The sequence below is a fragment of the Calypte anna genome, chromosome 1 (assembly GCF_003957555.1).
Source record: "Calypte anna isolate BGI_N300 chromosome 1, bCalAnn1_v1.p, whole genome shotgun sequence".
Taxonomy (NCBI): Eukaryota; Metazoa; Chordata; class Aves; order Apodiformes; family Trochilidae; genus Calypte; species Calypte anna.
In genome coordinates, this window is record NC_044244.1 from 88,491,899 (window position 1) to 88,519,731 (window position 27,833).

General features: G+C 34.8%; 1 protein-coding gene across 1 annotated transcript in view; it reads left to right on the forward strand.

Annotated features, from left to right (window-relative positions):
- The window catches only part of ANKS1B (ankyrin repeat and sterile alpha motif domain containing 1B), a 410,716-nt gene that overhangs the window by 59,434 nt on the left and 323,449 nt on the right, over positions 1 to 27,833 (forward strand). The window contains 5 exon segments of the mRNA XM_030447180.1: positions 2,778 to 3,074; positions 10,396 to 10,471; positions 12,159 to 12,260; positions 18,922 to 19,032; positions 21,532 to 21,707. Coding sequence (XP_030303040.1) covers positions 2,778 to 3,074; positions 10,396 to 10,471; positions 12,159 to 12,260; positions 18,922 to 19,032; positions 21,532 to 21,707 — 762 coding nt within the window.

Sequence of the window (27,833 nt, forward strand, 5' to 3'; positions counted from 1 at the left end):
GATGATCTCTAATGTCCCTTCCAACCTAAGCCATTCTATGATTCTACAACTAAATTATAATTTCCAGGTTGGATTCTTTATTTTATTTCAGTGATACCTATTTTTTTTTTTAATTTTAAATCAGCTTGGTTTGTCATTAATTTACATGTAATTAATTTACATGCAGCTTTAACTTGGAAAATACAAAGAAAAACCCCCCATACAAAAATGCTCAGCAATGTTCCTTTGAACATCTGAGAATATTTTCTCAGATTTACTGGTGAGTTTATGCACCATGGTTTTTAACAATATAATTTTCTGTAAATACACCCTTCCTTGAAAATTTAGCTGGATATTCTTTATTTAGAGGGAGCAAATTTCAGCTAGCTGCCCAAAAGCAGTGATTTGGACTGGTTTGTCTCTATTTGTCTATATCTGTGACTGAAATTTAGGCCAGTGGCCGCATTTTGTGAAAAAAAGGCTGTAGCCAATTTAATTTTCATGTCTCTTTGAAAAGTTAATGAGCACACTTTAAAACTACAATATGAGACTGTTGGTGTAAGTTTCCAGATACTTTATATAATATCCAGAAATACTTGGAAAGAATTGAAACATAAGCAGATATTGATAAATATAATTGTTTGTGAAATGTATAGTAAATGTAGTTTTTGCTATTTACTTCACAGAATGTGAATATAGCTATAGATCTTATTTTTTTTTTGCAACTATTTCCATTGGATATGTAAATGCACTATCTGTAGGTAGAAATTGCCATAATTGGCCATTTTATGTTCAATTATCTGATTTGCTTACTAAATTGTGGTAATGGTACACAAAATCAGATCATCTGATTCATGTTCATCTATGCAGTTCCATCCATGAAATAATGAAAATCTAAAAAAAAATATTTTAATAGACTAGGTGTTCTGTGAGCATACTACTGTATATTAAAAAATTGCTTTGTCCAGTCCTGTGTTAAGGACCCCTAGAAGTCAATGGAGCAGAAAAAACATATCACAGATAATTGATAGGTCACACTGCAGACATGTAGTATTGTCATAGTATATATTTCAAACTGAATTTAGGTCTGTGTAATAAAGACCATGTGGTGGTCTGAATAATGCACGACTCAAATGCATACTAGCCATCAAGCCATGTCTGCCAATGGAAACTTCTCACTTTCTGTCTGTCTCTTCTTACATTCCAGCTTCTGTCTTGCAGAAAACACATTCCAGTCTCTGGGATCTTGTGTGGTGTTGCGGACACCTGAAGAGTTAATAATCTGCAACAGTAATTCATCTAAATGTATTGATCTGTCTCTTCTGTCTCTCAGCTTGATCTGAGTCATTTTAAATTACAAAATGAGATGAAAATGACAGCAATGTTAAACCCAGATTTAAGGTTTTGATTATAGAATTAAAAACACTGTTATGAAAAGGAAAGTTTTACCCCTTTCCATATCTTTAGATAATGTAACATGATTTTCTTAGCTAACTCTTGAGTAAGAGGCCTCTAATTCTCTCATAGTTTCTGTCTTTCCTAAGACAAATATTTTTTACCTTTTTTTTTTTTTTTTTAATTCTCTGTCCTCAGAACTTTTTTCAGTTATGAAGTTGTGAGAAATATAGTCTATGGATTCAGATGTATCTTGTTGCCTATCTTTAGAATTATATTTCTACACTTCTCTAGTATCTTTTCTGAATTTACACTTTTTTTTTTCTTTTTTTCTTTCTTTATATGGCACATATTGGGGTTTCCCCTTTCACTACCTTTTCAAAGCTGTCACAAAATTTTATAAATCATATATCAGAAGAGGCAGTCAATGTACATACTTTAAAACATATAATGTCTGTTTAAGCATTCATAGAAAGTATGTAAGATATATTAATAATATAGGTGGCATATAGAATTCAGAGAGCTCTAAAAATTATTTTCTTCCGCTTTGCCTGAAGTTATTTGTCTGTTTGGGATTTGCAAATATGCAGTCAGGACTGAAAAAAAAACAATTAAAGAAGGTACTACTTATTCTCAATATTTACTTATTATTAAGATTATTAAATGGTGTTTGGGGAAAGACCTGGGGGGCACTGATTTATAAAGCAAAAACTTACTCAGTCCACAGCACCCCAATACCCACACGCCTTAAAATGCACACGCACATCTGCCTCAGGAGCCCTGAGCTGAATAGCTGCTTACTGATGAGCTAAGAGTTTCTATTATCTACAGCTGCTATTTTGCCTTCTTCCAAGTTTTATTTGTTGCCCTTGTGTCTGATACATTGTCATTCCAAAGTTTTTCTCTGTCATTTCAGTATTCTAATAACAAAGTACTGTGATTTAAAACCACTTATACTGTGACAAGAGACTTAGATAAAGAGCATTTCCCAGAGAAGGACTCAAGTATGATTTTAGGAACAATTGAATCAAGAACAGTTACATATTTTGGTGTATCATGAATTATAAGGTTTGGGGGGGCATATTGTTAAAAATGGATTGAGAACAACATGGACACATAGCCGTCTGATCTGCTTGAGAGCCATGAAGCTGAAATATTAATGTATTGTAAAATTTTAGTGGAGTAATTCTGGAGCATTTAACATAAATTACCATACATTTAATCGCAAACTCTGCCTGTGTAGTGATCTCACGGAGTCAGTTTATAGAAGCCAAGTAGTTCTATTGTGTTAATTAATCAATTCTATCAAGCTATCTATCTATCTATCTATCTATTCTATCAATTAATCAATCTATTGTGTGATCTAACGTGAATTTCTGAAGGTTTTGTTTTGTTTTTAACAGAACAATGAAAATGAAACAGCACTGCATTGTGCAGCTCAATACGGTCATTCAGAAGTAGTCGCTGTTCTATTAGAAGAGCTCACAGACCCTACAATAAGGAACAACAAACTAGAAACACCACTGGATCTGGCAGCACTTTATGGACGTCTGCGTGTTGTAAAAATGATCATCAAAGCCTATCCAAACCTGATGAACTGTAATACAAGAAAACACACTCCTTTGCATCTTGCTGCACGTAATGGCCACAAAGCTGTTGTACAGGTGCTTCTGGAGGCTGGAATGGATGTCAGCTGCCAAGTTAGTGTGTCACTTCTCTTCTTCCTTTTTGTCTTTCTTCCTTTCCTTTATCATTACAGTATGATTCAAACTGATAACTTTTTACATTTTTTTCTATTAAAATCACTTGCATTTACTTAATTAGTAAAGCTGCAAGAGGATATACAATACAGATTTTTTTTCCACCTTAATGCGTTCAAACGGATAACTCAAGAAAGATACATATCTTCAAAGCTGAGTCTGTATTTTTATGTTCTCTCAAGACAGATAGACACACAAATTATATCAGCCATTCATGCAGTTGTATATATATATATATTGTGGTTTTTTTAAACATTGGCTTTAATGACACTAAGCTGACTTGCTAAAGCTATGGCACTTAATGCTCATAGCAGTCTGAAGCAATGTTTGACTGACAACTCATTTTCCTGGGTTTATCCCATTCTAAACCTAGTTACTCAAAACCAATGATTTTGATTATTCTCCTTTTCTAAGTATTTGTTGTATAAATCTGAAAGAAATTCTGTAGCAATATATTCTTTCAGCTAATGGCTCCAAGCTGTTAGCTGTTTGGTAAATCTAGTTCCATGCACAATAAATTATTATAATGGTAACATTAAATAAAAGAGACATAGATGAGAACAGATACAAATTACAGCAGCAGTAAATTTTATGTCCAAGTCTTTGTAGTGGGAAGTGTCAAAGCCTTTTACCTACAGAGAAACTGATTCTGTTACTTGTGAAGTGTTGTCTCAGTCTTTGTGATTTCTCTTAATTTAATTGACAGCAGTTTGAGTTTAAAGTTTATTTATCTTCAGATTTAAAGTAGCCTTCTTGCTGTCTAAGTATATATCCTATGCTTTGAATTAAGATTGTCTCAGCTTCACATCTGTTTTCAGACAAACCAACCAACCATAGTTACATTTACTTTAGAGCCACATCCAGACAATCTTTATCTATCAGTGATTTAGTAAATCATTTGGACTCTTCCTAAAAATTGACAAAGTTTCATAAAAGTTTTAAGCTTACTGTGCATTTAATCAAACACCTTTGTACACATAATTCCCTTTTGTACAAAAAGATTGCACCAGAATTCTATGAACTTTTTTTATTTCTGGATTCTTCCATCAAGGTCATATTCTTCAACATTTTAGGAGAATAAGGGGAAATGGGAATGAAAAGTTAGATTAAAAAACCCTAACAAAGCAAACCAGGAAACATTAATATGTTTCAAGATTAAATATGGATATACTTAAATGACTTCAAAATGAAAAATTCGGTGTAGTATCTTCTGATGTAGCAGCAGTAGTTGCTTCAAACTATTTCAAACAGAATCTTTTTTTTTTTTTCCTGTGGCTTGCTTACAGTTGCCTAACACTATGCTTCCAGTTTAATTTGATTTTGATTTTCTTTACTAGAAACTGATATATACAAGCAGCTCTTCTTTTTCAGGTGTCCTTTACTATTACTATATCTTCAGTAATTAAGAAAAGTTTAATGCTAAAGCAACACAAAATGGAAGCCTCAAATATGTTTCTGAATGTATAATTTCTATCTCTAGCAAATGAACAAGGAAAAAATCAGAACGAAACTGAAGTGATGTCTGAATTGATGTTTAAGAAATAGAATAATTGAAGAAAAATAGTCTTTGTCATGGCAACTTAAAAACTGATGCTTATGTTAGAGCTGAATATCACACAATACTTTTATGAAGTGTGTTTTTCCTCTTATGTAATCCAGATAATTTTAGCACTGCTGTGAAATCTCCTAAGCCATTTCTATCTATAGTTATGCCAAAAGTTTTTCACTAGTCTTTAAAAATAGAGGGGCTGCAAATTGTGCACCATCTTCTTTTAAGAAATGAGAGATTTTTTTAGTAATGGTTATCTGTTTGCCATCTGCACTATATTTATAGGACTTCTTTTATTTTCTTTTTTTTTTTTTAATTCTATTTTTTAAAAGTAGTTTATATTCTTATTTTTCTTAGTTATTCTTAGGCAGGGGAAATTTTATTTTTTCTTTTTTTGCACTGAGTACTTTTGCTTCTTCTGTGTTTGTCCTACTTGCCATAAGGAAATATTGCTTCTTTATTTTCTCACTGGTGTAGATATTCTCCATCAATATGTTCCTTTTCATTCAGCATCTTAGCATACTGCAAAGTTGGCTCTGTACACACCGGTAACATTAATTCTAAACCTCTGAAAAATTATTTGTTGACAATTGCTGGCAGTTTATTAAACTGAGCAGAGCATACAGTATCTGCCTATGACTTAAAACTGAACTCATCTCTTTTAATATTAATTAAATTGCTCTGCATCAGTGACTGGGAAAGAACAATATGCAAAGTATATAGTCCCATGTGATAAATAAAATTGTATGCGCTCATACACATTAAATAAATTCAGCTTATCAGCAGTACAGAGCTCTCAGAATATTGAGAGACAATTATAGAAGTAGGCTATTCACTATCATTCTATAACTGTAAATATTTATTTGTTTAAATGGGAAGTTTACTTTAGCCATGTTATCTTTCTCTTCTGTACTCTCTGAGCACTTTTAATCATAGCAAATATTTAGATTAATAATAGAATTTAATTTTTGATTGAATTAATCACACATTTCATTCATTTCCCAGGTCTACCCAATATCCTTCAATCTGAAATTATTTAGAAGTGGGCAATACAAATCTGCTTCATCTCTTTAAGCTTTGAAGTTTTCATTTAAATTGAAACATATGAAACATACACAGGTTTTGGGTGAGTGATAGATTTTGGGCCCTCAGTAAAATAAGATACTGCGCAGTTCAGTGTATTTCATGTAAACAGTAATTTCATGATTTTAAATACCTTAAAAACTTGGCCCCTTCTGCTTATCCAACTTTTTATCTATCCCTGTTTGCCTTCCCTGTCTGTTCCAATAATGGTGGCAATTTACATTGCTTATCACTGTAGTTCCTGTGCAAAGAGCTATGCCCCTTCCTTTTTGCTGTCATTATGTATGGAGGATGTGCTGTGAATCAATTTGCAAAGCTACCATTCTGTCTTTCAGACCACATCTGAAATCCATATCAAAACTATAGTAAACTGCCTATGAATAAGGACCTGACAAGTGACCTGATTACTAAGGTCTTCCATAATTACATGGTAAAAAAAAATCTCTAATTGATAGAACCCTTGATGCTTTTCTGTGAGCCTGCAAATTGTACACCAAGTTGGTTTGTGTATCCCAGTGTTCCTACTGACAGTATCCTTCTATCCTTGCTTGCTCTGTGTGTCCAGCTGTGACATTGTACTTGTATTTAGCTGTAAGCTACTTGGTGCAGGGACTGTTTTATTATAGATCTCTATATCTGACATACAGAAAACCTATGCCAGACAATCAATATATAATCCATTGATGCATACTTAGGCAGTCTTTAGCCCACTATGTTAATGAAAAATTTTTTTGCATTAAATATTGCAATGGAAGCATTTCCAAATATAATGTTAGTGTTCACTTTGCCAGGAAAATATTATCGGAAGCAATGAAAGCTTAAGGAAGTAAAGCAGTGATTATTGTCTATAATCTTAAGTTTGTTTGCTGTAGTATAGACAACAAAAGTATATGAGTGCCTAGGTACCCCATTAAGTGCATAGGTGCATCATTGCAAGTGAAAAAGATCTACCTTAAAACTCTAGCACATCTTAAATAATGTATAGTCCTCCTAATTTGTATAACATCCTCTATTGCACCAGAAAAAAACCCCAAAACCATCATTATTTCTGTCTTCAAGTAGTAGTCCACATGTACATTTATGGGAAGTTACGTATCTACTCAGCCCATCATCTGAGTTTCTTTTGGCCTGGTTCATCCTGAGGCTCAGCATCTTCCCTATGTTAAAATGGAATTCAGTAACTGAAGTCTGGTAACAAGGACATTTCTGCCTTCTGGACAGTTTTTGGGTCGAGGGATCTGATTCACTCATTAGTTATTTACTCTTACCATGAAATCCTGCCTAGAGCTTTTAAGATTTACGTCAGCATTCATCTTTGATATCTCATGCAGTATTACACATCTGCATCTTACAAGTGTGCTTTCTATCTCCATATTCCCAGACTGATTTTTCTTTCAGTTTTGTGTCAATAGTTGCCCTCTTGCTCAGGAAATCATCTATAGAGTGGACAGATCTGTCCACTGTTTATATGGTGTGCCTTTCAAGCTCCTCTGTCAAACAGACTGTAATATCAGACCTTATTGTCTGATAGCTGGGAGATGTTAGGCAAAGGCCACTCCAGAATTCAGGGCAATGTAGATCACCTGTAAAGCATTTCAAGTAGAATAGATCAAGATGCAAGAAAGTATAAAATTTTTAAAATGGCATTTGGCTTTTGATTCCTTTAACAACATTATGAATTACATATGTAGGTGGCTTAAATGTCTCTACTCCCTTTATGCATAGAAGAGCTTAGCTTCATTGTTACAGAATTATCTTCTGGATCTGAAGTTGGTCCCAGATAGATTTGCCTCAGACATCTACAGAAATTTCTTCTCTTATTAGTTTTCTTTACATTTGTTATGAGTTGTATGCTTCCCACCAAGGAAAATATTACTTGCCTTTCCTCCAGTGGGGAATTTTGATCACTTGAAAGGACTGCTGCCAGTTCTGATAATCTTTTCTGCCTCGTAATGGAGGAGTCTGAGAATAGAACCTCTTCCTTGTCTTCAAAGCTGCTGATTCAGCATGCCAGAAAATGAACCTTTCTTGGTCTCAGATCTTGCCACAGTAATGGATTATAGATACCTATTGCCACTGAACTTTGTCCATTTTTTTTTCCATTAAAAAGGTTCTTTACTAATATTTGTACAGAATGATCTTTACAATTTTAATCAAGGTGCAGCTTGTTCCTATCTCTGCAGCTAATTCTAAGAAGGACTAACATTTAGTGCTGATGCCTTCTATAGTATTTGAATTTCTGAGGATTTCATTGCTGGTGTACACAACACTATTATCCCCAGCAGAATCACAGGATGGTTGAGGTTGGAAGGAAACTGTGGAGGTCAACCCCTTGCTTAAGCACAGTCACCTAGAACAGGGCAGGTTCCCAGTACCATGTCCACACAATTTTAAGTGTCTCCAAGGATTGAAACTCTATAACCTTTGTGGGCAACTTGTACCAGGACTCAGTCACCTGCACGGTAACAATTTTTTCCTTAGTTTCAGACAGAGCCTTCCGTGTTTCAGGTTTTCCCCATTACCTCTTCTGCCACTAGACTCCAACAAGCCTCTACTAGTCTTCTTTACACCATCCCTTCAGCTATTTTTATACACATTGATGAGATCTCCCACAAGACTTTTTATCTAGGCTAAACAGTCCCAGGTCTCTCAGCATTTCCTCACAGGAGAGATGCTTCCATCTCTTAGTCTTTTTAGTAACTTGCTCCTGTAGCTTTGTATTTCTATTGTACTGAGGAGGTCAGAACTGCATAGAGTACTCCAGGTGTGGCCTCATCAGGTGTAAAGAAAAGGGAAGGTCACCTCCCTCTACAGCAGTCAGTGATCAATTTTGATGGAGCCCCTATTTTAGTGTTCTTCTCTGGCAGGTTACCCTGCCAAACTTATCCCCATTATGGCATTTTAATTTCACCATCTGTTTTTCCAGTGTCAAATATTTTAGAAACTAAAGTTGCACTTCACATCCTTGATGACAGGGAACTCTATGTAAATAGCAGAAAGATTGCTTATGTCAAGCTTTTTTCAGTAATAAGACCTATAGCTACCAGTTACTTTTCTGGCAACTGTTTTCATTTCCAGAAATTTCTGAGCTGCACCTTAAGCTCTGTGTGTAGCTTTCTGGTTTCCCTGTATCATTGCAAAGTTTTCCAGTTGTTGAAGTCAGTTGCATTTACTAAAAACTCTCGTAGATACTATTTGAATAAAGGATCTCCAAGTCAATCTAAATGTTTAGTTTTCTTGCTCAGAATAAGTCTGTGAGTGTTTATCTGGATTGCTTTTAAAAATTGAAAGATTAGTAATTGTTTTGAGATATGTATTTCGTGTGTATATTCTCTTATTACTCTTACTACTGATTGCCTTCTCATCTCTGTTACACTGTTAGTATACCTGATGGGATGGATGTAAATAACAGTGGGCACACTCTGCTTTGCACATCCATGTGCTAAGTTTGGAGAAAGATAAAGAGTGTTCCTGTTACGGACATAGAGTTTTCAGGCTCAATTGGTAGGACATACGTACACTTACTGTGTGCTCACATGCCATCTCATTACCTCTGATTACTCCTAAATATCCATTCACTGTATCACTGTAATACTGGTGCATTCTGATACAGATAATAAATAATGAATCACTATTTTATTTCAGAGTTAATTTTGTGGGGTGTTTTTAAAGTCTTTCCACTATAGCAAGCATGACAATGGTGCTTTTGAATAAAGCTTAGAAAAAAATAATTCAAGAAGTAAAACCTTTAGCATTTGCCTGCAAAAAGCCCCAAACCTCAGTACACAATCTAATTTACTATTCAAAAAAATTAATGAGCCAGAGATTCTGTGAGATCTAGTTGTGTTTAGCTAGTGCTAATGCTATTATGTGGAATGGTATTCTGTTAAAATTTTTCACTGTCAGCAGTATAAAATACTAAGAAAAGTAGCTTGTTAAGAGAGGTAGTTTTTTAGTACTGTAAATTTTATTTGAGCAAAAGTCCATTCAGAAATAATTTTGTGTCAGAGAAATCTGCAAAATCAGGTTTACAGCACCTAGGGTAGAATTTAATCATCAATACTAAGACATCAACTGCTGTTGGAGGTGCCCTAGGGTATCCAAGACATCTGTATGAGGCAGATATGATGCAGATGACATGTCAGCATGAACTGGAACAGCAGCTGGAAATCAGGTGGGATATCCTAGGGCATCTCTCACAGTGCGACTGAGTTGACCTTCTAGGGTGTGATCCAATTTCAGATTAAAACAGCTCAGGAAGTGTAGGTGTCTACATGTAAACTGGCTGAGTCTGCTGAAAAGCTGTGTTCTACTGATGGTATCAACTACGTTTTCACTGCCTATAATAGGGCTTTAGAAATTTTACACAAATATAGGCTTGTTACTTAGGACTTCTATTACATCCTTACTATATTTTCTTATATAGTTATTACTTTTTTAGTAGAACTCACAGCATTTATGCTATCCTGGATAATAATTATGGAAGTATTTCTTCTTGCCCATTCAGATTTCTTTATATGCAGATAAAATAGAGGGGAAAAGCAAATACTTCTTTTCTAAATATATTCCTTTTGAAATTATTCATTTGTGTCTTAATCTGCATTTTAAATGTCACAATTTTTTTTCTAGACAGAAAAAGGGAGCGCTCTACATGAAGCAGCCCTGTTTGGAAAGGTGGAGGTAGTACGCATTTTGCTTGAAACAGGTAAATCTAACTTACAGGAAACATTGACCAAATATCCTTAGTATTCCTAATCTGATGTATGCCTCCTCAAATTTTAGTTAAACAAATTACTGTTATCTTTCTCAGCTTCTGCAGATCTGGTCACGTGTACCTTTTCTTTAAAGCAGCATTCTTTTAGAATAAGAAAATTACTATACACAGAGAACAAAAGAAATATTTTCACTGAGACTCAGATGTTCTGCATATGACTCAGTGTATGCCTCCGTATTCTGAGAACAAAATGGCTGCATAAAATTTTGTTATTCATTCTGAAAGAGAGCCATGAGTATTCTTTAAAATACAGGCCAGAAGACTCATGTTTAAATTTATTTCCTTCAGTTAGCTATTGCTAACAAACACACCACCCTGCTTGATCCTTCATTTCCTGGATAAGCTTTGAGTGCCTGTGAAGAAAGGGGAAAGCACTGTGTCTCCAAGAATTGCAGCTGTCTGGAAAGGACAGGAGAACAGGGATATAGAGTCCCAGCAAATTCATCTTCCACACCATAAAAGTCAGAATTGTTGCAGGTAAATTACTAATCTATTACTAATCTATATATACAAGTGTCTTCTCAAATAAATGTGAAGACCAGTGAAAATTAAAATATCTAGAAATTACTTCTCTATGTGCACTTCTGCTACACTGAAGGATCTCAATGATCTTGATTATCAGTGCTTGTGGGGTTATATTGCAAAAGAAGGTAAGTATGTCATCGTCTCATCTGAATTTCAGCCAATGTGTACCTGATCTGAAATCTTTTTTCAGAAATAAGATCCTTCCAAGATACTTGTTTGTATGAATAAGGAGGTAGAAAGGCATAACCAACTGCTCTCAAGAAGGCAGGGTCTTTTTATATTAATTTCTTTCTCTACTTATGCTTCAAAAAAGACGCAGAGGATGTTATAAGTAGCTACTGCAAAGGAAACTAAGAAATAACTTCAAGATTCTACTATGGGGCAAAATTTTCTGAAGTAGCCCCTACAAGACAAGGTAGAGAGTCATGAAGTATCTTGTACAAATTCTTGGACACCTAACCAGAATCAGCCTACAACTTATTTATGGTTACAATTACAGTTTGAGCCAGCCAATAAATATGTCAACAGTCTGCATAGTCTGTGAGGAAACACTCTGGCTATTAACACAGCCTTTATACTACATATGGGTATTCCAGTCTACTTGGAACATGAATGGTGACATGATTGAAATTCATATAAGTAACTCTTACTGTTAATAACTCTTTCGGTGTTGCTCCCAAAACACATAGTGGTACTATGAACTAGAAAATTCCCAATGAATCAGAGCAGTCTGGGGAGAATTAGAATCCAGGAATGTAGGAGAAAACTTCAGAAAATTTTTGATCTTATAAAATTCTATTTTCAGGGTGGCTGTTTCTTAGGAACAGTCTGATGAAATAATCCCAAGTTGTGTTTAAGAGGCTTACTTTATATCCACATGAGTTATAGAAAGATAAAAACAATCCATGTCAGCATGTGAATTTTAGGCTACTCAAGTTTTAAACAGAAATGGGTACTGTATTTCAACTGCTATACAGGTGTTAATCTGCTACTTGCATTTTCAATTTGCCAGGTAATTGAGTCTAATATACTGCATTTGTCATCAGAAGTGCTTGGGGTTAAAAATTCCACCACAGATCATCTTCTTTTTCAGGAATTGATACCAACATAAAGGACAGTCTGGGTAGGACGGTTTTAGATATTCTTAAAGAACATCCATCTCAGCAGTCACTCCAAATTGCAGCTCTACTTCAAGGTAAGTTATATCCAGCCATACGTTTGTTAGAGATGATAGAGCACAGAGTAATATTAAAGTAGATTGTAATACCTACTTTTTAAAGATGTCATTATACAGAAGTCTAGTCATTTAAGTTAACAGTGACAAAATTCTCATGTGCTAGATACACAAAGATAAATGGTTGAATACCTGAAGTTCAGAGTAAATACTTCCTTTTTTACTGACAATAGACATTAACTTATTGTGTCACAGTTGTTCTTTGTATGTTCTTCATTACAGAATAACATACTTTAATATTTCCCTGAAGTTCCATGAAACTGTGATGGCAAACCAAATTTGAAGTGCTTGATTTGTTTATAAATAACAGCTATGACTGAAATATGATGAAAATTTTTCAAAACATGTAATTACAGTTTTCTCATTTTCCTTAAATTAAAACAAACAAACAAACAAAAACATCAACAAACCAGCAATAACTCTCCTCATTATAGCAGAAATAACATTTTGTTTTACATATGTTTGTTCTCATTCCTCATGTTACTTTCATGGTGTAGTACCACTGGAACTCCATTGTTTACTTCCATTTTTGTACTCTAGAAGATGGAAGTAAAGTTATGAAACATGAGCTAGTACAAAACTCAGGGTTCAGCATTATTCCTTCTCTTCTATGGATTTTTTTCCCTGAATTTTTGATTAATCTTTATTAACTGTTTCACAGAGGGGTTCCCTGCAGATATCATTGTTGCATCTCTGCCTGTATTAATTATTCTTGTCTTTAAATAAACAATTTTAATAAGTTCAGTCTTGGTTCTACATAAGAATGAGCTTATGCTTCAGTATTTCATAAGAACATTTCCTAGAGAAAAAAAGGTCATGTGGCCATACTGTGTCCTTCAGGTTTTCTTTTCTAAGTAACTTCCAAACTTTTTAGGCAGCTTCAGTAAAGTTTTGCAGTGAGATAATGGACTGGAGATATATGGAGAGCTCATATATAAGTATAATGAAAATTTTGCATGCTGGGGGATACCTATTCTCTTTAGTAGTGGATTCATATTATAACTGACCTGAATTAGCAGCTTGCCTTGAGGACTTCCTCTTTCCCTCCTTTCTATATTCTTTTTCTCTTCCTCCTATCCCTCCTTTCCTCCTCTCCTGCTTCCAGCTACACAATTCCCTTCTCTATTTCCTGCATACAGGAAATTGCAAAGTAATATGATTCTGTTCATGAACCAATAATATATAAAATATATAATTTAGTAAAGTGCTTTTATTTAATAGCATGTTACAACCCCCCCCCCCCCACTATTATAACTGTAAATGTATATATATATATGTCTCTGTTTTAATGAGCTTAACATCCTTTGGGATTCATATCCCATGAGCTAGTTTTTCCCAGGTATCTGGCAAAATGTGTATTAAAAAAGTGGGAATATATGAGTGAGCAAAGTATGACTTCCCCCTATCAGCACAAGAGAGTTCCTAAATTGCTTCAGACTGTGTGGTGAAACTTCAGCCTTTATGTCCTCAGTGAGCTGCAGCATGAACTTGTACTTCCTTAAAAAAACAAAGTAAAAAGCCAAAAAATCAAAACCAAAAAATGTGGGGTTGCCCTCATTACTTTAGAAGAAGTTTATGGAAGCAGTAATACTAACTCCATTCAGCTGATACTAAAATGCAGCAGTAGCCTGGTGTGAACAAGACCTCCAGAATTTAAGAATTATGGACAGAAGTTTCTATTGGTGTTCTCCCCTTTTAAAAGACTATTTAAAAAAACTACATTTTAGAGATTATAGGTTAAAAAGAAACAGAAGGTTTTGCCAGTAAGTATTTTTAAGTGATTCTAGTGTTTTCATAATCTTTACATCTTTTCTCACTAAAAAACAATGATTGAAGTTTCTGCAAAAATATTGTTTTTGTGTTTGCACAGTCTGATATCTTTGGAGATTTTGCCACATTATCTGAAAGAAGAAAAAGAAATAAAAATTTCACTTTAAAAAGCAATGCATAAAAAGCTGAGTAAACTATACACCACCTGAGCCTGGGTTTTTTTTTTGTTGTTTTTTTTTTTACTGCCTGTTAATTATAGATGGAATTACTAGAAATGGCAGTTTGAGTCTTTGTCACACATACATGTCCCATCATTTTCTGTGTCTTGCTCAGGTCTCAGCTGCACTGAACTTAATTAAAAAGACATACTACAGTTCGGATTCTTTGTGTGCTAATGAAGAAATAGCTGTTTAGGCGTTATTTACCAAAGGAGGAGAATTAGGATACTGTGCCAAGTAAGGCCTGTCTGCTTGATGTGTTTCATGGATGTAATGAAACAACAGCATTCAGTGCTGAAGCAGTTAACAGTATTGGCACGTAGAGCTTTATAATTAGGCATTGAAGATAAAAGGGATGTTGCCAAGACTAGTAGGCCTAAAATTAAATGAACCAGCTGTGTTTTAGTTTTAATACATGTGAATATGACACAGGTGCATGCTATACCATCTTTCAAATCTTTCTCCACAGCCCACTATGCTCTCTATTAGCATCTCGCTCTTTTACTATTTCTGGAAGCAGAATTCTTATTATGAAAAAAAAAAAAAAGAGAGAGAGATAGTAGATAACCAGATGAGAAATTACATGAGCCCTGGGAAGGCACATTAAGCTCTGCTGCATACATGATTGAGAAAGCTGTTTCCTCTCTCTTTTGCTGAAGCTGCTTAAGTACTAACATTGTTGGTACATGTTACCGAATTATTCATAATGGAAAATACATAAGCAGCTGCAGAACCAGGATGCCTTCTCCCCTCTGCTTAAATAGCTTTGGTGTCATTAGCACAGTCTTTCTTTTGTGTATTCTCACTCCCTCTTTCTCTCCCTCTCTTTCTGTGGACAAGTACATCTTCCATTCTCTTCCAGCCTCTCTGGAAGGATAGAATAGGTTTCCAATCGAGGATTTCATTACAGTTGTGTGGGGTGAAAAGATCTGGGATCTCACTTCTCCTGTTGTTTTTTTGTTTGAATTTTGTTTGTTTTGTTCCTGTTAGTTTTGTTTTTGGTTGGTTGGTTGGTTTGGCTTTTTGGTGGTTTTATTTGCATTTTTTTTGCTTTGTTTTGTTTTCTTTTCTTCCTGGGCATATCTCAATTCCTTTCATAGGCTATTCTGCAAAAGCTTTAGAGTATTAATTATGGTTATGAATAAGTTTAACTGCTGTTGTTTTGGGGACTGAAAGTTTAGCTCCACCCTCACCTATCTCAAAATCACAGCAGGACTTGAGTGCTTGTTTCTGTTTATCTCCCCTGAAAAAACACACAGAAGTCTCTTTATGTGTCTGTAACACATCTGTTGATTTCAAGTTTCTCTGGGATTTGAATCATTCAGAATTGTCCTCTGAAATTCTGGATACTAAAGTCAGCCCAGCCTCCACCTCAGCTCAGTAGCAATTACCAGCCCTGTTTCTGTAACAGCTGCTGCTGTTTTATGTATTGGGTAGTGAAGCCACAAGTGGGCTGGAATCACTCCTTCCCAGGTAAGCTGTTTTTTGGGGGGGATTTTAGAGAGTTCATAGGCAGGACCCAGTAGAGCTGCAGGATCCTCAGCCAGATGCTGGGAGAGCAGAGGGAGTTGAGAAGATTGTGGCCCTTCAGGAATACCATGTAAGTATCCTCCTGTGGGGACATGGTGTGTTTTCTAAACCTCCTCTGAGGTCAAAGCTTCCTCTGATCTAGTTATTTAGAGAGTTTTCTGTTTGAAAAAGGGAGTGTTGAGATTTTTGTTCTAATAAAATTTGATTTTTTTAGAGTTTAAAAAGATTTTTGGGTGTGTTACTGCTGGTAGAACTCTATGAAAATCCTATGGCATGACCAAAGAAGGCTTTCAGAACAAAAGTAATAGAACTTGTACTTCCTTAAAAAACCAAAGTAAAACAAAAGCCAAAAAATCAAAACCAAAAAATGTAGGGTTGCCCTCATTAAAAAGAAAAGTATAAAATATAAGGGTGTAAAGTTCTCTCAAGGATAATGTAGTGATTGCTCTAAAAACTAAGGTTTATTTAAAAAAGCAAAAATCTTGACCTTGCCTTGCTGAGGAATTAGAACCTCAAGAAGCTGAAATTAAAGCTAGCTCTAGAGCCTGAGTTTTTACTGCCCCTGGAAGTTTAAAAGCAGCTTCAGCTGAACTGGCCCATGTTCTCTTCATGGCTGATGTTTCTGGCTCACTGAAGAGGCTGTTGTTTCCCTGCTGAAGTGTCAACGCTTTCCCTTCTGCTTGGCTTTGGCTTAACCAGTGTTACAGAAGCTGAGTACCTTGAACCCTCCAGTGCTTGTTACCTTCTTGGGTTCATACTTCCTACTGATCTTATTTTTGCTAGCTATGTTATTCCTTTTCTTAGGAAATTTCTTATGTCATTCCTTACTTTCTTGTGCATGTGTCCCTACTTAGATTGAGTGGGGATATGTAAAAATCAGGTAAATATAGAACAGAATGCTACTAATTGGGCAGTATTTTGGAGATTCTCAGTATTAATCTTTACTGAACTATAATGTGCTATTTAAGTCACCAGAAGTAAAATGCTGCATTCTTCCCAAAGCAGTATGACAAGGAAACATCTCTGAAGGGCCTGTTAGCTATGTGTCCTTCACTCCTTACCTGCTAGTCATGTCAGCTCTCTTTGAAAAATGGAAGAGAATGTCAGTAAGCTGGTGAAGGAAGCTTTATGAGTCTTACAGATGGTATTCCAAATATCCTGTTGGAAGAGTGACAGGTTTTCTCTGAACCCTATGAGACCACAGCTGGGGAAACTCTTCTGGTCATTCAGTATTATAATTAATTAAGCTTGGCTTTGTTTTGAATTACCTTTTTTTTTTTTTTTTTTTGAGGAAAGTGATCGAATCAGAACTGTCTCTCAAATACACCATAGTCAGAGCAGGTGATGGTAACAGGATCGTATCTTTCAATTTGTATCTGAATTTCTAACAGCTGTGGGGGATTAGAATTGAATTCACCAGTTGCTGGTGAAAGCATCCACACTGTTTGTGTGTACTTTGACTCTTGATGTAGATCACTTGTTTTGTGTCTGTTTCTTTGATGATAATATGGGTAAGTATGGTACATTTACCTATAAGCCTCTCACAATTATGTTTTATTTGTCACATACACATCCAGTAGAATTTTCAGTAGTATAAAACCAAGATAAGACCAAGTTTGCCTTAAGTCCAAAGTTTCATGGGCTACAGTCTTACAAGGCTGGCACGCTGTTGGCCCATTCTAGACCTTTACACCGTACCTTGCACTGAGCCTTTTGTAGGCATCTTCTGGAAGGAACTCTACAGCTTTTAAAGTAAGTATTTGGGACACTTACTTTGAACTTGGAATTTCCTCCTCAGAAGTAGCCTTCAGCAGCTAAGTACATTGGTCTGGAAGTGGAGTCTGACAAAGAGTGAAAATAGATTATTATTTTAAAATGACAGTCTTATATGAATTTTGTCATGCCTCTGGTTTTCTCGTGGTCTCTTACAGCTCACCTTTGCTCTTTTGCTTTCAGCACTACACAAAAAAAGTGTCCACATGAAGAAATGTATGACAGATTATCCAAGAGACCATTGCCAGCCATCAAACTTTATATGACATTTTCAAATCATACATTCTTTTAAAAACAAACAAAAAAAAAGCCACCCAAACAACCTAAAAAGAATTCTGAAACCGTGTGCTCTTCTCTGGCATTTCCAATATAATTTTCTCAAATGTCTATTATTTCACAGGTTGTATTTGGGTTTCAGGTTTTGTAATTTAATCAGGAACAACAGTAAGCTAAGTAATTGCTTTGTAGACTGTAGAAATTAAATCAGAGAGATTTCATTTCCCAGAAACTCTGTAGTTCTTCAGTGTGATGCTAATGAAAGCGGTTATAGTTTGCTTCTATGTGTAGGTACTATTATGATACATACATGTACTATTGCAGTTATTCTCTGGTTTCAGAGAGGACTTCTCTAAACAACTTCAGACAATCAAGAAAATGTTGATACAGAATATCTGTGTGAACTGAGAACCATTCTCTCTACTGGAAAAAAACCACAACAAAAAGGAAATCACAGTTATTACATTAAATAATTTCTAATTTATTATTTGTCCCAAAGTAGTGTTCATTAAAGTCTTGGTGTTCTATCAAGCTAGCCTGTGTACCAATACACAAGAAAATAATGTATATTTTTACAAAAAAAATGTAGTAATCAAAGTTAAGAACACTCATAATTCCACTGTTTTGTTTTGTAAACATCATCATGAAGATGGTACAAGGGAAGTTTTAAGGAAAAACAGGAAAAAAAATTTAGAACGCTGCTTTTAAGACAGGTATTTTTAACTAAATTTTTGAGTCTTTCCACAGTAGTAGTATACTGGAACAGTTGCAGAAATATTTCAAGGAGATGGGAAAAACAATGCAACTCATTACTCCTAAAATGAGATTTCTGTAATAGGTTCAGCAGATTAGAGAACTGGCTATTATAGAACAGACTATTTTATAATAATTTCAATAAATTATTGCCTTGCAGCAGTGTTTATGAATAATCACTGGGCTGTAATATGAAAAACTGGAAAGGCTTTAATGAAAAATGAAGTAACAAATTTACTTTTTTGTTGGAGTAAACACCCTAAATGCAGGAATTTAAGTGTATGTGTATCTTTAAATTGCAGAGTATATGGAAACAGGAAATGCAAGTATTTCAGAGGAACGTCCACTGGAATGCGCAGAGCACCAGTCTTGTGTTTTGTCCCCAGAAGTTCCTTCGTCTCCAAAGGCTAAAAGTAAATACTTGTGAATACAGAAGCTGTACTGACTTTCTCTTTAATATTAAAAGTATATTGCTAAGACATTAATACAAACAGTCAAAATGAAAAAAAGGTTAAGAAACTTACTGATAGTGAGCAGCTTTTTTTTTTTTCACACTTTTTTTCACTATTATCCAACTTGACTGCATACACTGTAATCCATGTCATACGGGAAAGCAAAGAACTGTACTCTCATAAAAGAGAAGTCACTGATGGATTATAATGTTATACATTATATGACCTTAAATATTTTGATTTATCTGAATTTACACGTTTCATAATGAAGTCAAACAAAAGGATACTAGATAAGTCAAAATGGCATTGTTCATGTGTAAGATTGGATTTACTGTATCTTTCCAAGAAGTGCGTTCTAGGTGTGTTTACATTTGGATGCTTATTTCAATGATCATATCTGTCCTGCTCTTCCATTCAGCTTCTAATGTATTTTTCATGTACTGTGAATATCACTGTTACGTGCACGTGCTTTCATCTTATGCTGTGATTCACACTTTACATACCACAGCCAGTTAAATAGGGCGCTTCCTGATCATGGAAGAGCTCTTTATTCATGAATGTCACCCTTCCGTGGAACCAAACATGACTTCTACCTTCTGTAATCATTCAAAGTAAATGTAATTGATTGCTGGCAAATAACTAGGCCTCTCTTCTTTGTTTTTGTTTTGTGGGTTTGGTTTTGGTTATGGGTTTTTTTGTATGTTTTTTTTAACACTTTTACAGGCACTTTTCTCATTCATAAGAAAACTAAACTTACTGCTGCACACCACATTATGATCTTCATGGTGATAGTAAACAAATGTTCTTGTTCCATTCATGTTTCACGTTGGGGTACTTAACAGGCATATGGTATATGAAGATAAGTAGTTGCCCTGAGATAAGTAGAATTGTGAAGTCATCTGCCCTATGCAATGGAACTGTCTGTCTTGAAACTGAGAAGTAAATATTTTAAAAACATGTTTTGTTTTGTAGCCACAAGGTCATGATCTTAAATTCCTTGTTTCCACTTTCAGGGTATAAATACTGTAGAAAGTGCTAGCTGGCCTTTGCTTGCCTATTTTGCAATCTGATTCTAAAGTAAAGAAATGGTATTAGATTGTGTTTTGCATCCATCTGTCTGCCATTCTTTGACAATCTGATTTTAAATAATTTAAACCAAATTTTAAAGAAGGATAGAAGTATCAGTTACCTTTCTGTGAATGTCATGAAATAGGTAGCTAGATAGAGGACAGAGACCTTAATTATTACCTGCACTGAAAGTAATAGGTGAAATTTCTCTTTTATGTATTTGTTCTGGCAGCAATCAGCCAGTCAGTTAGACTAGTTCTTAATATTTAAGTATTTTACTTTCAATTTTTATTGATTATAGTATCAATCTGGAATAATTTCTATTTTGTAATGAAAAGCAGAACATAAACCTGATTATCTTTAATTTATGAGTTTTGTGCAAAGAAACCATTGACTTGCAGTTTTTCCTTCTAGGCATTTTTTCTTCTCAAAGATGAACTAAAATGGAATTATCTCTATTTATCAAGTTAAATGACTGTGGATTGCAACAATGTGACTCTTGTAAACCTAGTGAAGAGAAGGATTTTCTTATTTGCCCCTTGAAAAACCTGGCTTTCATCACTATTACTGAAGATAGCTGTGTTACTCATATGCAACAGATTGTCAGAACCCAATGCAGATTTTCATAAGAAGTAGCTTTTTACTCTGTGGAGGTCTTGTTGCTGCCAATGAGCTATGTATAAAAGAAGTTAGCACTCATATAAAGCCCATTGTCTTGCTGTTTTGGTAGATTTCTTATCTTGATAATTTATGAAAGTAAGGAGGAAAACATGACTGAACTAGGCATGAGTTTCAGATAGCTGTAGGGAGGAATGTTTTAAACATGTCAGTTTTGCCCAATATGTCCTTCTACCCTTCCATGTAATCCTGGCCAAGTAAGCAAGAAATTGTTCACAAAATATAGCTAATTTGGTGGGGCAGATGTGCATGCTCAAAAACTCAGTTTCAACCTACTTACAGTTTATGGAACCTACACTGTGTATTAATTGATAGTAGTAGCAAACGTGACCCCAATGCAGGTTATGTGACACTGATTTTGTATGTGTGGAAATTTTCCCTGGATTAATTTTACATTCTTAAATAGTTGCTATCTCTAGCTGATTTTCAAAATCAAAAAACAGAGAAAGGGTAAGTATATATTGCCATTCATCCTAATTAAATGCAAAGTATAGGGGAATGCAGAAGTATATAGATGACCTCCAGTGATTCCACCTCTGGAATGAGATGCCGTAACTTTTGAGGGGAGAATTATGCATGGAGATCACTGTTTAGGTGATAAGGCATGGAATACAACAGTTACTCAATACAATTTAAAGAGTGTGTGTTTCCTTTTTAGGCATAAACTACCCCTGGTTTTCTAATTATTGACTAATGGTGTGTCTGTTTTTAAAGGTGAAGCTGTGACTGGAGAATTATCAAAGCTCTTAGATGAAATCAAATTGTGTCAAGAAAAGGAATACTCTTTTGAAGATCTGTCTCATACAATATCAGAACATTATCTGGACAATTTTAGTAAAGTATCAGAGGAAGAACTTATGACCAGTGGAAGCCAAACCAAGCTTAATGTAGTAAGTAAGATGGGATACAAAGACAATATATTCAGTTATATCTGCTTTATTTATGGCACATTCAAGTAAGAAGTAGTACAAAATAGAGAACAGTTTGAGTCTAACATTACAATACAAAAAAACCCCTAACAACCCAAAACTCATGCCAACCAAAACCCAAGTATGTACTCCTTACAGATTTAGAGTTTAATATTCCACTTGTTTTACCAAGATTTTTCTTAACAAACCGCAGAACAGCTTTTTATGGCAGCACTAACATGATCAGATTAATTGTTATTTTGAGCAGGGGGAGTGAAACAGTGGGGTTTTTTTGGCTTGTTTTTTTTTTCTGGGTTTTGTTTGTTTGTTTGTTTTTGAGAAATCAGTTGAAATCAGTATGTTCAGTACTATACAAAAAACTAAATGCTTTCAGAATTTTGAAGTCCCTAAAAGAAACAGCTAAGCACATTCAGTTATGACTCTTCCATTATGACTCTTCCATGTATTATTACTGCATAGCTTTCCCAGTAGCCTTATGGTATTAAAGAGTGAGTCTCTAATACTGAAAATTCTCATGGTTATGATAGTTCAGTTGTTTCCAGCTACAGTTGAGAATATTACTTCGTTACTACCAATCCTGCAAATAAAGTGCTCTAGGATTCTTTTTTTCCTGATAATTAACCAGGTGTGGTTTTTTCTTTTGTTTGCAAAATTGATTTTTTTTTCCTCAGTAAGTAAGTAAATGGGATTGCCCAGGGAATAAAGCACCAAAGAGAAGGAAAATGCTAAGTGCTAAATTTCAATTAATGTTGTTCAAAAGTTGAGTAAAATTATCCTCTCATATGTTGGGAAAAACATGGCAAGGACTTTTATGTTCTCAAGGATTTAATTCCCTATATGTATACAGAATGAGATTCACAAAGATGGTTAGCTGCCTTAAAATTCAGTAGATACTTTATACTTTTGTTAAGCTCTTCTAATGTTTGAATGATTGCATACTAATCCATACTGAAGTCAGTCTTAAGGTATTGATGGCATTTAAGCATTTTTATACGTCTTGCCAGTGTCTCTCTGTATTTAGGTGCTAACTGCTATTTAAATCTGCTCAGCTGCTGTTTTGCAGAAAATGCCATCCATATATTTCTGTCTAGTTAGACTGAAATTTTTACAGAGCTAAATGGCATACAATGTGAATAGGAAGTGTCAGACACTAAATCTGTAATTTATGTGCAGTAAGCAAATACAAAAGTAAATTAGGCAATATGTTTTTTGAGATTTCTTCTATTTGTATATTGAATTACATATGAAAACATCTTCAGAAACAGGGACTGTTTAAGCCGTGTTGTGGTCCTCTCTTACTGGTGCACCCAGCTTTTCTTCCAAAGAAAATGAGAATCAGAATGATTACACACTCCAAACATCAAACCAGCATGCAAAAGCAGACGATGTTTTCCCCTGGAGTCAATGCAGCTATACATGCCTATATGGAGAGAACTGCTTGCTGTGATGTGGGATTTTCCTGTTTAATCTAAAATATAACCATTTCATTTTTTAGTGTTTTAAGGCCACTCACTATGTTCGGTTTGTACCTTTTGTTCTGACACACTGCCTTTTGTTTCGGCAACATTCTTCCTTCATCTGGTGTGTGGTCTCCCTCATGGGTGATAGGAAACCCACATGTGCTGTAAGGAGCCACCAAAGAATCATCAGGAAGAAATACTAAGATGAAAAGAGATGTTTAGCTCTGAAACTGGCTGTCAGTGTGCAAAAACACTCTGGGGGCAGGACCAAGAATGATGGTGGAGGAAGAAGTGTGACAGTAGGGTGATGACTGAAGAAACCTCTAATTTATGTATGAATACTTATGTGTGAAAGCGTTGAGATATAGAGAGAAGGAGAGAAGTGGGGACATATGAAGATATGGAGAGTCGGAAATAGATCCTTTGTATGTGTATTAAAGAAGAGAAGGATTCCTACAGCTTTTTCTGAAATAGTTTTCCCAAATAGTTATCGTCCCTGACAGAGAATTAGCCTGCTGATCCCCTCCAGTATTCTTTATGGATTTTAGAACCATGGGAAGACAACCAGTGCAATCCTGAGAGTAGAATTTAGGACTCTAATCACTAGCAAATTCTGTTCCTTTTCTTGTCTCGGTTGTCTTGTGTTGTTTGTTGCTCAGTGATGCAGCACCTGTAGAATATTACAGTTTGTTTTGCGGAAGTTGTATGTTGGACTGCTTTTAGGCCAAGGGCAGAATTGAATCCTCTCTTCCATTTGCTGTTATTTGACTGTCAGTCATCCAAACACTTAGGATGTTGTTAGGATGCATGTTTTTGACGAATGGACTTCCTTTTCATCAAAATTTGCATTGAAAACACTACTCATTTTATTACTCACTATGTTTCTGGTCACTAGGTGTGTGTTTGATGTAAAGCACTAAGACAGCTAAAGGTTTATGTGCTTCTAGAATTTCAAAGTCAAACAGAAAGCAGAGTTTGCACAACTCTCAGGTTAGGTGAAACTGCGAAAGAGCTCTCTGGATGAAAAGTTTGGGTTTAGTGACTTGAATTCCAAATTGCTATTCAGATTTATATTTACATTTAAGTTTCCTCAGAACGTGGAAGAGCAGAATAGGAAGATGGAAAGGCAGGGTGTGAAAGAGTGGAAGGCGTTAACATCTGGGAGGGTGAGGGTATGTTAGAGCAGTAAGTAAAAGTAAGGAGAATAAGAATAGACACCACAATGTAGATGTGAACAGGACCAGATCTGGAGATGTGTAAAAATGTCTTCATAGGACACTTGCATTCCAAATGCTTAGAAGGAACCCTGGAAAATTTTAGCCTTCTTAAAAAGCTGTTAGCTTCCTGAATGAGGAGAGCAATTAACACAGGGGATGAAAAGTGTGCTATTCAGCAGCCAAGCATTCACAAAGTCATATGATAATAAGTGATCTTTTGTCTGAAGAGTACATTATAGAGAATAAACTAGAGCCATTACTTAAATCTATACTGAAAACTTCATAATTTCATTGCTTGATTTTACAGCTAGCTGTGTTTGGATGTACTGATGTGCTGTCATGTAAAATACTAATTCCATGTCTCTTAGGCTATCTTCACCTGTCATTAAAACATGTATATTGTAAGATAGCAGGCAGCAATGCCTGATAATATAATGTTAATATAATGTTGTCTCCACTAAATTAAAGGCCAGATTGAATATAATTGTGAAATTGGAAATGTGGTTTCTTATGCTACTTCAGAGAGAGCTCCAAAAAGACATTTACATTCATAGGCATCACTTCAGTTTGCATGTCCTGTTCTCCTCAGAGGCTTGTACACTGGGTTGGATTGACAGTGGATTTGTAGATTTTTACCACCAGCTCCTTTCTGCCTTTTTTTCCTTCTCTCAGTTATTGTGATTTGAATACACTCTTCATTTCCCTTTGTATGCAAAGTAAAAAAAAAAAGACCTTGTATCTGGGAAAGCTTTATTGTTGTGCATGGTTCAGTGCTTACATACTGCAGTTTTTCTATGTTTGCTAAATACAAAACTTTCAGTCAAAATAACTAGGATTATTCAGTGAGTCAGAAAAGGAGCTGTGCTTCAAAATGTGTTCCAGAAAATATGAGGTAGAAAAAGATGTAGGAAAATCCTTGATTGTATCAGTTTAGTTAACTTAGGTGTTTGCAAAAACTGAGCTCTCTTAAGTATGATTGCTAGCTTTTGACAATAGCTTATAGTAGTTGCAGGTTTTGGTTTTCTTTTTTTTTTTTTTTCTTTTAAGTATAATTTTAAAAATATTTATTTTCCAATAGATGGCAGTCTGGCTCAGTAATTTCAAGAACAAAAGCAGCCATTTTATAGAAGTTTTCCAACTTTTTTCATTGCTACATTAAAACCACGCATTTTTAACACAATTGATAACACAAACTGCTTAGAAACAAACATCTGTGAGGAAAATTTATTGAACATCATGGTATACATTAAAATAAAAACTAAATCAAGTGTATTCAAACAATCTGTGTGAATTCAAAGAGGAAGTAAGAAAATTTAAATAGAGCTTGAGAAGCAAAGATCTAGAAAAATCAAGTGTGTGGGGAAAACAAGCAGAAGAATGACAGTCTGTATATCATGAGGAATATTCCTCCAAGCTCCTCCAAGTAAATTGCTTTAATTTAGATTCCTCCATCCTTGGAATAATAACTAAATCATTACCAGTTTCTTTTCAGGTTTAAGGTGCCTGTGTATGTATTCATGCAAGAACAAATTATTCTAAATGTAATATTATAACCAGAAATACACTGTGTTTGGTGCAGTGTATTTGCTCATTGTCTTTTTACTTTAAAAAAAGAAAAGTTACAAAAGAGAAGTATGGGGTTTATGTCCATGTAAGAAAAAATTCATTTGGATACCAGAGAATGGTATGTTTCTTTTTATTTGGTTTGTACAGCCTCTGATTGGAAAACAAAACCCATGGTATTATGAACTTCAGCCTTTCCATATGTGTTTGTATGAGTATATAAGTTTCTCTTTGCAAAATGTCCATATTGCTTGTAATATCAATATTTTCCTTTTATAAATCTGGCATTTTATTTTCATTATTTTTTTCTCTATAACTGACTCTTAGGAGATATGTCGTATTTTGGGTTTAGAAGTTTACTATTTCCAGTCCTTAACAATGAATTTGGAAAGTGTTGATTTGTTTCATTTAGTAGCAATAACTATTCTCCATATTATTTGAGAAATAATTGAGAATTTTTTGAACTAAAAGTAATTTCAAAATAATAAATCTGCCATGGCCACCTAAGAAAACTGAAGCTCCAAATTTGAAGTGTTTCCTTCAGATGAGTGTTGTGATCTTTTGTAGTAAGTCTCTGCTTGCAATCTTTGCTTTTCCATTTATGCTGTTGTCTTCAGAAACGTAATACGAAAACCATGTTATTGATCTGCAAGTGCAAGCACAATCTCTTGCTGTCTTTGGATATGTGACATGAGTTTAGATGAAAGAAGGCAGTTCCAGAAAGTGCTTTTGTGTTGTTAACAGCAGAGTGTATGTAAAAGGTATTTACTCAATTACCTGGAATAAATACATAGAAACTTAAGTTATAAGATGACGTTATTTTTTATTATTATTTTTGCTTTTAGAATAAGACTGGAGATATTAAAAACTTGGAGGACTGTAGAGGATGTGCGACAGGGGGTTTTCACAGAAGTGGCAGCAGTATATCTAATTAAATTTAATGTGGGTATATAATAGATAATAGAGGTGGCAGCAGTAATTTACCTTTAAACATGAAGAAAGGTTCTGTTTTGTCTCGGGGAAAAGATTTGGTTCTCATCACAGTCATATAAATCAATTTCTGATTACTTCTCTCATCCAGAAGGAAAGTTGATACTTGTGTACATTGGGAGAAAGTGAAGAAAACAAAACAAAACTTTAAAAAAACTTGCATTAATATTGTTGAAAACAGTGATGGCACATATCCAGAGAGAATCACTTTTTGCTCTCTTAAATCTAAAAATCAAGAATCTGAGGGTATATAAAGGAAATAAAACTATGGTCATGTTTGGTGTTTATCAGAAGGGAGAACTGAAAGGCTAGAGTTGTGTGTTTTGAACAAAGATGGCTAGGAATTACTATCTTGGAGGTGAATAAATTTTAAGGATGGTCATTCAGAAGCTGGTTCATTTCTTTGTCTAGAGCAAAGAACAATTATTTTTTATAGAAAGCAAAGATATAAAAATATTTTTATTTTACAGTATTGTAAACTAGAGTTCCTTGAAGAACACTGAGATAAGAAATTTAGTAATGTTATGAAGTAAAACTTTTATTTTTTTAAGTAACATTTAAACAGAAAATGACTGGTCTGAAATACTATAATGGCTAAGAGTGAACAGACATACTAGAGTAAGATGATTACTGTCTTGAATCAAAATGTAGCCCTTAGCAATATCACATACTTGCATATAGGCATTATTCAGAGAGTGAGACAAAATTCTGCATGATAATGATGAGCAAACCAGAAGTGTATACAATGGTTGACTAATTAGGATACATTAAAAACACATTCAAGAAAAATTTCATTACTTATTCATTGGGGAATAATAAGACAATCAGACCTGATTGTTTGCATCTTCATGGAGAGA